The sequence below is a fragment of the Heloderma suspectum genome, chromosome 1 (genome assembly GCF_057233095.1).
Source record: "Heloderma suspectum isolate Gila_16-S chromosome 1, 16-S_ref, whole genome shotgun sequence".
Lineage (NCBI taxonomy): Eukaryota > Metazoa > Chordata > Lepidosauria > Squamata > Helodermatidae > Heloderma > Heloderma suspectum.
Genome location: NC_139458.1, coordinates 246,135,552 through 246,147,728, shown reverse-complemented (window position 1 = coordinate 246,147,728; position 12,177 = coordinate 246,135,552). Strand labels below are relative to the sequence as shown.

Genomic DNA, 12,177 nt, shown 5'->3' with positions numbered 1-12,177 from the left:
AATGTTGAAGAGCACTGGGCCCAGGACTGAGCCCTGCAGTACTCCACTCATTACCTCTCCCCAGTTTGAGAAGATCCCATTGATAAGCACTCTTTGAGTCCGATTCTGTAGCCAACTGTGGATCCACCGGATCGTTATTTCATCTAGCCCACTTTGAGCTAGTTTGCTCATCAGGATATCATGGGGCACTTTGTCGAAAGCTTTGCTGAAGTCGAGGTATATGATGTCTACAGCATTCCCACGGTCCACAAGGGAGGTTACTTGATCAAAAAATGAGATCAGATTCATCTGGCAGGACTTGTTTTTGACAAAGCCATGTTGGCTTTGAGTAATCACTGCTTTGTTTTCAAGGTGCTTCCAGATGGATTGCTTTATCATCTGCTCCAGAATTTTCCCAGGGATTGATATCAGACTGACTGGTCTGTAGTTCCCAGGTTCCTCCTTTTTACCCTTTTTGAAGATAGGGACAACATTAGCCCTCCTCCAGTCATCTGGCACTTCCCCTGTCCTACATGATTTCTCAAAGAGATTAGACAGCGGTTCTGAGAGTTCTTCTGCCAGTTCCTTTATTACTCTAGGATGCAGTTCATCTGGCCCTGGAGATTTGAACTCATTCAAAGTAATTAGGTGTTCCTTGACCATATGCCTATCGATCTCAAGCTGCAATCCTGCCCCTTCAGCCTGTACTTTGCCTTTGCCAGGGGGGTCATAGTCCCTCTTTTGGGAGAAGACTGAGCCAAAGTAGGAATTGAGCACCTCTGCCTTTTCTTTGTCATCTGTTATCGTTTAGCCATCCTTATTTAATAGCTGAACCACCATTTCTTTCCTCTGCCTTTTACTATGCACGTAGCTGAAGAAAGCCTTTTTGTTGTTTTTAGCATCCCTCGCTAACCTCAGCTCGTTCTCAGCTTTAGCCTTCCTGACACCATCCCTGCAATTCTGTGCTACCTGCCTGTATTCTTCCTTTGTTACTTGGCCTTCTCTCCACTTCCTATATGTGTCCTTTTTTGTTTTCAGGTCATCCCTAAGCTTTTTGTGAAGCCACATTGGCTTCTTCTGTTGTCTTCCACCTTTTCTTCTTGTTGGAATTGTTTGTAATTGTGCCTTGAGAATTTCCTTTTTTAAAAACTCCCACCCATCTTGGACTCCTCATTAGAGTCACTTGCCATGGGACCTTACTGATCATTGTTCTGAGTTTATGAAAATCAGCTTTCCTAAAATCCAGGGTACGCGTTTGACTACACTTGGCTTTTGCTTCCCTTAGAACCAAGAACTCAAGTACAACATGGTCACTTTTCCCCGGAGTTCCTGTAACTGCTACTTTATCCACTAAGTCATCTCTGTTGGTTAGGATCAAGTCAAGGATAGACGATCCTCTAGTTCCTTCCTCTACTTTGTGTAGGAGGAAGTTATCCGCCACACAAGTCAGGAATTTCCTTGATGAACTTGGTATGACAGCTGTTGCCATGCTAGTCTCAGAAATGCAGGTTTCATAGAATTCTATCAGGCAAAATTGAAATCCAATGAAATTGCAGCTCATGCAAAAATCACCACACATTTCTTTTGGGACAGACTCTCTCCTTGACCCTACAGGGTCAGGGACGGACAACTTGTGGCCATCCAGATGTTTTGGCCTACAACTCCTTTCATCCCTCACCATTGGCTATGCTGGCTAGGGCTGATGAGAGTTGTAGGCCAAGCATCATGAGGGCCACAAGTTGCCCACCCTTGCTATATGTTATTGTCAGCAGGCTGAGGTGTTTGTTTACTTGCAAGTAGATCTGCATACAGTTAGAGAGTCTAGAAACTGGAGTGGCTATTCACAAGCAGATCTACATTCAGGTAAGCACTCCAGCCTTTAGTTTCAAGAGGCAACTTGCGAGGGGCAAACCCTGTGAGGAATACTGGGCAGAAGCCAGACTTCTTCCATGAGGTACAGCACCCCAGAATTCTTAATCAGGGGCCACCACACATAATGAGGTTCTCTGCTGGATCACCACGAGGTCCATTTCTTCCAGCACCTGTTTCCAATACAGACCAGCCAGATGCCTCCAGAAGGTAAGAAGCAGGACATGGTATGTGGCCTCTGAGTGAGCCTAGAAGAAAACAGCTGTGATACATGCACCCTAGGGATCACATTTCTGTTGATGTCTAAGTCAGTTGTTTAGTTACTTCCATGTTCTCTCTCAGTCTTCTAAATCTACATTTTCTTTCCAGAACCAACTAAAAACATTCATACTGCCTTCTTCATTATAAACCTTGTAAAAGAGAATCAGTTCCAGGCAGGTTGCTGGAAAAGATCACTATGCTACTCAGAATCTCGCTATCGCCACATGAAATAATCTCCTTAAAAGGCTTGCTCTATAAATGAACATAACCCTCCACAGCTAAACTAAGCTACTCTTTCTAAATATTTAAAACACACACTTATACAAAAATGCCTGGAAGAAGGGGGGGAAAAGAGGAAAGTTCAGGAAAGGAGAAAGTGTGAACTTGGGGAGCTGCATTGGAATTATCCATCAAGATGAAATGCTTTAGTGTTTCCCATTAGGGATCCAAGAGGTGGATTCATTTTTTCCCCAAGGTATAAACCCCTCTGGTCTAAATTGCTTATTAAACAGAGCAGTAATAACTGAGTTCTGGTACTTTTAATATACTCTTTCCAGTATCATCTGACACTTTAGAGGACTATACTGTGCTAACAGAGAAAAGTGGGAACGTTATGCTCCTTAAAAAGAAAGAAATGCATTAGGCAAATGGATAGAAAAGAGAAAGTCATCTTTTCAGGCAGAACAAAACATTTTAGAAGGCTAAGAGTAGGCAGCATTTCTCAGCAGCAGCAGCAGCCAAGAAACTATGTCATAGCTGGAGAAATTATCCCCATGATCTGCTTCATGCCTGTGAAATCCATTGAAATGAAGGATGGTGGGTACATTCCCAAGGCCAAGATCAGCCACAGAACAGCCCAAGATAACATTCCAGCGCCATTTTCAGGCCTAATATGCTAGGCACAAGAAGAGGTAAGGTAGCAGTCAGCTGGAAGCAATCCAGGGAAACAAGGTTGAGTGACTGGATGAATAAACCATGGGATGATTTTAGGAATGGAAAAATTTACACGTCTGAGAAAGAACAAAGCTGAAGATTACAGTGAGGTTTTGGCTTTAATTTCTAAGCTTTAGACAAACAAGTGGAAAAGAATTAAGCACCTAATCTTTTAGCACAGAAACTATGTTTTTCTTTGGCTTTGGTTTTCTACCCTGTTGCATTCAACCATATCTGCATAAATCAGAGGTAAATCATCTTAGTCAATACAGCTGTCAATGAAAACAGATCAAAATAAAGCAGATTATTTAAGACTGCCATGAATGGGGGTGGGAGAGAGCCCGTTTACAGGATGTAAATAGTTTAACTGTATCCCTGATTGAAGCCTAAGAAAATAGTTTAAACTGTAAAGTTGTTTTATGCTTGTTGTTGTTCAGTCGTTCAGTCGTGTCCGAGTCTTCGTGACCCCATGGACCATAGCACGCCAGGCCTTCCTGTCCTGCGCTCTCTCCCGGAGCGTGCTCAAGTTCATATTCATTGCATCGGTGATGCTATCTAGCCATCTCATCCTCTGCTGTCCCCTTCTCCTTTTGCCTTCAGTCTTTCCCAGCATCAGGGTCTTTTCCAGAGATATTTTATGCTAGGACTTGGCAAAAAATCAGATGTTTCTAGTACAAATAATCAATGAGGCATGTAATAGTGACAAGAGAACCATCAAATATAATATGTGCATGTTAAATCAGTGTGATACATTGTTTCTTTAACAGCAACTGTACTTTTCTATAAAGCTAAATTACAATGTTTATGGACTTGATTACAGCCTTCATAGGTCCTTAGAGCATCGCCAGGCTGTAACAGATCAAGAGCCATAAACTAGCAATTTTGGAGATGGAGCACGTGGCATTTCATATTTCCTTGTGCTGTCATAATTATTGTCTTTCTGGAAGGAGCTGCTGCACAGAGTTGGGTAAGGCCATGATGGGCTAGCCATCCGCAGAGGGCCCCATACTCTGCTCCCTCCCAATACTTAGCTCACACACGTTTGTGATAGATACACACACACACACACACAGTCAACAATGTACAGTTATAAGGCAAAAGCATTTTTCACTATGTATTTTAGTGGAAATCATCTTTCATGCTTTGTTGGAAGCAAAGGACTAATATTTTCCATGGTAGAGAACTGAAATACATACAAGCTTCCCCTTTTACAATATACAGCACGAAGACACAGAAAGCATAAACACACTTTGAAGTGCGCTCTCTCTCTCTCTCGGCCAAACAAGACACACATACACAGCCAGTGCTGTCCCAAGCCATTTTGCTGCCTGAGGAGGACTAGCAAATGCCTCCCATTTTGCACTGGATGATCTGGGCCAGTCACTTACCTTCACAACAGGATCGTTGTGAAGGTAAAAATGGGGAGATCTTTTGTTCCTGAGGAAAGGCAAAACATAAATAGAATAATATGAAGTAAATAATGCTAGAGTTTAAAAAAAACCCCATAATTGTCTTACACTATGTTCATAATCAAAATGAACCGGGGAGTCCCTTTGCAGAAAAGTCATTAGTCTATATTATCTCTATGGCCAAATGTTGATCATACCTGTGACTTCACTTATTGGCTAAACACATTGAGAGGTGGTAGGAGGCTCATTTCTCACAAAATGATTGGACAAAATGATTATCCATTTCTCACAGAACAGTTGGAATATGCCTGAACGTTTTGCAGCATATCTTGGGTTCTACAAGGGCTAGAGATTTACTCTTTTTAAATTATTATTTGAAAGCTAGGAATCTGTGCTAGGAATCTGGGTCCACTCAGATGGTGGGCTGGAGGTTATAGCCCTCTTACCCCTGTGGTTAATGTGACTGTGCTGCTGCACCCGCTATTCAGATATGAACAATGACAACTAGTAACCTCGCTCTGGATTCTGTTATTTACAATCCAAAGGAAATGGTTTCCAGTGCTTACCTGATGGCATGACAGATGCTGTGCCATGAAGTCACCACCTGACAATGTGCCTGCCTGGCGTGAAGGTAGCAGACATCATGCACTGGGTATATAGCCTGGTAGGCAATGCAGGGGAAAGTCACTGGTCATGGTACATGTCAGCACCGCCAATAATGAGAAATGTGGTTGTGAGGCCCTAGAAGAAGAAAAAATGGATTGCTAGGGAGGATGTTGAAGTCCAAGACTTCCAAGGCAGCATTTTCAGAAACATAACCTGTTCCACATGGAGGGCCAGCTACAATGGAGAGCTGCAGGATTGAATTGTAGTGTTGTGGATGAAATGGTGGCTTTGGAATGAAGGGCTTTAGATTTGTTAGCTACTGGGGAAAACGTTGGGATAAGCCAAGCCTATACAGGAGGGATGGCTTTACTTGAACTGTAATGGACCCAGACTGGTGGTGCTTTATATCAACAAGTTTGCAGAGCAAGTTCTAAACTAACTTCTGGGGGAAAGCTGACAGGAACTAGGGAGCCTCTGGGTTGGGACTCGTCCCTTAGGCATAAGAATGTAAATGTTTCAAGTCATCCTAGTGGGGATACGGTAGAACATAACACAGTTAGATCAGAACTTGATGATGAGCATATAAAAACAGTAACTGTTTGAAGGAACAAATCCTGCCAGACTAATCTGATCTCATTTTTTGATCAGGTAACCTACCTTGTGGACTGTGGGAATGCTCTGGGCATAATATACCTTGACTTCAGCAAAGCTTTCAAAAAAGTGCCCCAGGATATCCTGATTAGCAAACTAGCTCAAAGTGGGCTAGATGAAACAACGATCCGGTGGATCCACAGTTGGCTACAGAATCAGACTCAACGAGTGCTTATCAATGGGATCTTCTCAAACTGGGAAGAGGTAATGAGTGGGGTACCGCAGGGCTCAGTCCTGGGCCCAGTGCTCTTCAACATTTTTATTAATGACTTGGAGGAGGCGGTGCAGGGAATGCTAATCAAATTTGCAGATGACACAAAATTGGGAGGGATAGCTAACGTCCTGGAAGACAGAAACAAAATTCAAAGTGATCTTGATAGACCGGAGTGCTGGGAGGAAAACAACAGAATGAAACTTAACAGGGATAAATGCCAAGTTCTGCATCTTGGAAAAAGAAAGCAAATGTACAGTTACAAGATGGGGAATACTTGGCTCAACCACACTACAAGCGAGAAGGATCTTGGAATTGTTGTCAATCACAAGCTGAATATGAGCCAACAATGGGATGTGACTGCAAAAAAGGCAAATGCTATTTTGGGCTGCATTATTAGAAGCATACCTTCCATATCTGGGAAGTACTAGTTCCCCCCTACTCAGCACAGGTTAGGCCTCATCTGGAGTACTGTGTCCAGTTCTGGGCACTGCACTTGAAGAAGGATGCAGACAAACTGGAGGGGGTTCAGAGGAGAGCAATGAAGATGATCAGGGGACTGGACACAAAGCCCTATGAGGAGAGACTGAAAAGAACTGGACATGTTTAGCCTTGAGAAGAGAAGACTGAGGGGAGATATGATAGTGCTCTTCAAGTACTTGAAAGGTTGTCACAGAGAGGAAGGCCAGGATCTCTTCTCGATCATCCCAGAGTACAGGACATGGAATAATGGGCTCAAGTTACTGGAAGCCAGATTCCGGCTGAACATCAGGAAAAACATCCTGACTGTTAAGAGTAGTATGACAATGGACCCAATTACTTAGGGAGGTGGTGGGCCCTCCCACACTGGAGGCATTCAAGATGAGGCTGGACAGCCACCTGTCAGGGATGCTTTGACTTCGATTCCTGCATTGAGCAGGGGATTGGACATGATGGTCTTATAGGCCCCTTTGAACCCTTGTTGTTGTTCAGTCATGTCCAACTCTTCATGACCCCATGGACCACAGCACGCCAGGCCTTCCTGTCCTGCACTGTCTCCCGAAGTGTGCTCAAGTCCATATTCATTGCATCAGTGATGCTATCTAGCCATCTCATCCTCTGCAATCCCCTTCTCCTTTTGCCTTCAATCTTTCCCAGCATCAGAGTCTTTTCCAGTGACTTTTCTCTTCGCATTAGGTGGCCAAAATATTTGAGCTTCAGTTTCAGTATCTCTCCTTCCAATGAGCAGTCAGGGTTGATTTCCTTTAGGACTGACTGATTTGACCTCCTTGCAGTCCAGGGGACTCGTAAGAGTCTTCTCTAGAACCACAGTTCAAAAGCATCGATTCTTCAGCACTCAGCCTTCCTTATAGTCCAGCTCTCACAGCCATACGTTGCTACTGGGAAACCATAGCTTTGATTATACGAACCTTTGTCGGCAAGGTGATGTCTCTGTTTCTTACTAAAGCCAAGGGAAAAATTGCACACAATAAGGACATTTGAGGAGGGACACCATGTAACAGTGTTTATAATTCAAGAGAAGGGAACTAGAGTATTTGATAGTTTAAAGAAAACAGTTCTAGTGGGCATACTTGGTCTGGTGGAACAGGGAGAATCAGTGAGATATGGTCATCCCTGGATATAGTCTACAGAAAAGTGAGGGAAGAGTTGCTCTGTATCTCAGAGAGGGCAGAATCTAAAAAGCTAGAAAACGCATGAGGAATAAACTCCTCCAGGGAAACACTGAGGGTGGAAATTACAGGCCTGAGAAGTGTATTAGTACAGGGGGCATACTGTTGGCCAACCTCACCAAAACAATGATGGTGATCTTGGGATAGAGAAAACTCAAAGAGAACATTGACCCAGTGTGTGGCAGCTGTGCAAGACAGATTCCATGCTAAGGATTATGAGGAATCAAAAATAAAACTGCAAGTATCATAATGCCCTCAGAGCAGGGGTGGGGAACCATTGGCCTGCAGCCCTTCCTCCCCAGCTCCACCCCTCCTCTTTCCTGCTACATCTCAAGCAAGCTGCCAGAGCAAGGACAGAGAGAATGCTCTGCTCCTGCTCAGGCACTTTACTTGGCCTCCATGCTGTGCAGGGGAAAACGAGGATTCTCTTTCTCCCCATACAAATCACTCTGTTCCTCCTCCAGCAGCGTGCTGCATATTTCCACCCACCCCACACCAAGTGGGTACAGGCTTCAAGCTAAGGTTCCTAACTTGAACTGTAGAATGGTGTCCTAAATTGCATGCCATCTTTCTTTCCAATATCTCAGTATTCAAGGGAAATATTGCATTGCAGTCTAATTTTCATTTTCTTCCCTGCTTTGAAAAGAGGTGTGTGGGTTGGGAACATATTCAGACTTGAAACACAGAATTGTGCGATGAAAATGTTTAGCAAATTTTATTCCAATATCTTGATTCTCAATGGCGTTTTCACATTACAAACAAACATACACAAAGAATGCCAAAATAGTGAGTTAAATCAAAGGCTTCACAATGCTTAGTCAACTGCTTTCTCTCTCAGTAAGGATACGAGGTACTGACTTACAGGAATCTTTATTTTACACTTCCTTCAGGAAATCACCCTGTCATTCTTCCTAAGCAAACCTCTGGCAAGCTATTTCAAATAGTTTTGTAAATATGTAAAATGTTATTTTCTGATATCTGCCTCAAGTTTGTTTCTTTACACTACATTGTTCCATCCAATGTGTTCATTCAAGCAAGAATGTTTGACATAAATTAGGTTACTTAAATTGAGTCACAGAGCAGCAGTATGTGTTTCTTACGGATGAAAGAATAAGAGTGGAATTTCTCTTTGTGCTGCTTTATTACTAACACTCTGGGCTGTATGCAGTCTACGCTAAAAGAAAAGAAAAAGGACCAAAATTCTGCACCAAGGAAACCCAAATCCTGGAGACACTTTAAACAATGCAAATTAAGACAAATTGAATGATTTCTTATTTTACATAATTTATTCTGCTAATTATGGGGAAGAGCAAATAGCTTGTAGAATACTGAAGACAACTGATAGAAAATGTACTCATCAGCTCCTTTAGTTTTCTAGAATTTCAACAAGGGTGGGCAACCTGGTGCCCTCCAGATGTTTTGAACTACAGTGTCCTCCAGATGTTTTGCGCAATCCCTTACCACTGGCCATTCTGGCTAGGGCAATTACCAGGTTGCCTAGACTTAGCCCACACACTAGCCCAGTTCAGGCAATCCAATAAACCATGGGGCTCGACCAAGGCTTAGTCATGTTTAGAGTAACCCCATTGTACTCAATAAAACTTAAGCTAGTCATGTGTTACTTGTTACATTGATTTCAATCTGTCTACTCTAAGCATGCCTACGCCTGGATTGAACTGAAAGTTCAGACTGCACGTGGGCAACTTGCAGGCTGAATGGAGCCCTCAGAGGCCTTCTGTGTCGCTTCCATCGCCACTGAATTCCCTGACACCAAACTTCGCTGCCTCCCCACCAAGACTTCACCTCATATCCTGCCACTCAGCTGTTTGGCAGTGGGGGTGGAGAATGCAATTTTCTTTGGGAGGGCATTGTGCAGGAACGACCCTCCCCGCGCACCGTTCCCCCATCATAACCACGTTCCCAGCACCCCGCCAAACCCTAGAAGATGTTAATTCACATTGAATGTTTCTCTCTGCAGTCTTATTGGCAGAAATACCTCCTCAGAATTTAGTCTGTATAGAGGACTTCATCTTCCAAATGTAGCCATTGGGAACCTTTACGAACCTTGAATCTGCCTGATAAGACAATGAGATTCTTATTAATTAAGGCACCACTAGGTTGCCATTGATGAGCCTCGTGTGGCGCAGAGTGGTAGGCGGCAGTATTGCAACCGAAACTCTCCCCACGACCTGAGTTCGATTCCAGCGGAAGCTGGGTCTCGGGTAGCCGGCTCAGGTCGACTCAGCCTTCCATCCTTCCGAGGTCGGTAAAATGAGTACCCAGCTTGCTGGGGGAAAGGTAGTCACGACTGGGGAAGGCAATGGCAAACCACCCCGCTATAGTCTGCCATGAAAACGCCAGCGCAAGCGGCGTCCCTCTAGGAGTCAGTAATGACCCGGTGCTTGCACAAGAGGAACCTTTCCTTTCCTTTCTAGGTTGCCATTGATATCCTTCCACAGCAGGAGCAGGGAAAGTGTGTCCCTCCAGATGTTGCTGGACTCCAACTCCTATCTGCCAGTGTATGACCAATGGTCAGGGATGATGAGAATTGTAGTCCAGCAACACCTGGAGGGCCACAGGTCTCCCACCCCTGCTCTAGGGGCACTTTAATGTACTTTTAAGCTAGTAGAGTAATGTACAAAACTAAAATAAATGGGAGCAATTGATACAAACTCTACCTTGCTCCTTAGATGGACCAGCAATGAATTAAAGAACAAAATAGACCACGGTGGCGGAAATATGGACGAATAAGTGAGTTTAAGAACACTGAGGTCCCAATGCTGCTCTCTTTACATGCAGTGAGGCAGGTGCAGAGCAAGTTTCTCAGAGCTCTATTCTAACCCTCTCCTCTGCTGGATGGGCTACAGCCATCCCAAGGGTGCTCCAAAATGGCCAGGCACTTCAAGCCAAGCAAAACCAATTCCATATCTCACCTAGGAGTATCCAACACCCGGTTCCTTCTCAGGCCCCAGAGAATAGCATGCGAGTGATTCTTGGGATAAGCAGGAATGGAGCCACACATGGGGCACAAATGCATTTTCTTCTTGGGCAGATAAGAGCAATAAGAACGGTCTTCACCTTGAGAGAAAGCAACTGCAAAGGTGAAACAGAATACTTGGTGTGCTCAATAAATTAGCTAAAAAGTTTAAGGATACCCTACTCAAGGGGTGGGAAGAAAAGACCAAATAGTTAAAAAACAACAACACAGAATCAAATCCATATGCAAAAGGAAGGCAACAGTATTGTAATCACTGAGAAGTTCTCGAGTTCATATGCATGTCGCTTTAATATTTTGTTCATATGCTGTACATTTGCAATGAACTCTGTATACAACAATGCATTGCTCTGGAGATGAAACAGTCCATACTGAAAATCCTTTCTGAGGTTCATTTGCTCTGCCATCTGAAATGAAACCTCTTTCACTTTTATAAGAATTATTTCCAGCATGGGTTTTTGAATTTTACTACATTGTGCTTGAAGAAATAAACCAAGCTTATGTGTTTTTCCCCCTGATAGGGTCTTACAGTCTGATGACAGTTTCCAGTTGTGAACTCTTACATGCTGGTGAATACACAAAACAAATTCAGTTAGAATATGAAGGGGGAAAAGGGTATCTATAGGAATTTATTACAGGGCTCTGGGCTGAGAGGCACACAGCAGCCACTGCTGCAACTCACTTGGTGGAGGAGTGTCTCATCCCTCTACTATGCATACAATGGAACAAGGGCGCTACACGTGGAAGTCCATATGTGTGATGGTCCGGACTGCTCAATTCCCCCTCAAAAGGGGAAGAGAATTTAAGAGATTGTGTAAATTGAGCCAGTGTGCACATACAGAGGCCTTTTTAGAGTACCTGTGTCACATGATACATTATGTGTGAGGTGGAGTGACACGGCATACACCTGTTTTTTTTCAGCATGCAAGCTGCAGTGCCAGCTGAAGTAAAATGTCTGAACCAGACTTCTTGTCTTTGATTACTCCCCAGTGAAATTTGTAAAACTTTCTTTCAGTTTTCTTTTTTACATTCTTCCTAATTTGAGCCAAGGGAACTCTCTTTATCCTGGTCTCAACTGCTCTAGAAAAAAAAGCAAATAACAGAAAACTCCCCCCCACCCCGCCCCACGTTCTGCAAGGCTGTACTATTCACTTTAACAGAGCCCAAATATTCTCTTTGGTTTTAACAGGCACAGAATTATTTCTATTGCATGTTTTCCTGCGTTTTTGTCAGCTTTATCCCAATTTTTGCACGACAGAAGGAATGTCTAAAATATCGTTGCAACAAGCATGTTGATCAATAGAATCAATAGGTGTTACTGAAGTCAACCTTATCATGAGTCAGACACTGTTTTAACTCAAAAGCTAGGATGCTTGGGTCAGAGAAGTAATGCTGTCTTCAATCTCCGAAAGCGTCTTCAGCATTTGATTCAATTTGATCTCATCAAACTCCACAGTCAAAAATTCCGATTCCTGGAACAAAGAAGTAAAGAGGATGTTATGCTAAGAGCCCTTTTGCTAACAACAATAATGAAGAAGGAGGAGGAGGAGGAGTTTAGGTGAGAACAACTCTGGGCTGGTCCCAAACCAATAT

At 43.5% G+C, this 12,177-nt stretch overlaps 1 protein-coding gene and 1 long non-coding RNA gene across 4 annotated transcripts in view; one reads left to right on the top strand and one right to left on the bottom strand.

Moving 5' to 3' along the window:
* The window catches only part of LOC146358909 (uncharacterized), a 57,376-nt gene extending 48,611 nt beyond the window's left edge, over positions 1–8,765 (top strand). Inside the window, exon 3 of the long non-coding RNA XR_014786163.1 lies at positions 5,706–8,765. This is a non-coding gene — a long non-coding RNA (uncharacterized LOC146358909). The remainder of the gene's footprint in view (positions 1–5,705) is intronic.
* The window catches only part of COMMD1 (copper metabolism domain containing 1), a 100,872-nt gene continuing 96,973 nt past the window's right edge, over positions 8,279–12,177 (bottom strand). The window contains exons 3-4 of one of the 3 annotated variants that reach the window (XR_014786153.1): positions 10,523–12,056; positions 8,280–9,664 (exon numbers count right to left, since the gene is read on the bottom strand). Coding sequence is in view for 2 of the 3 variants with exons in the window: in XM_084822914.1 (XP_084679040.1) it covers positions 11,949–12,056 (108 nt within the window). In the remaining variant the exon portion in view is untranslated. Of the gene's footprint in view, positions 12,057–12,177 lie in introns of all 3 variants that reach the window. The other 2 variants (XM_084822914.1, XM_084822906.1) reach the window with 2 other exon arrangements.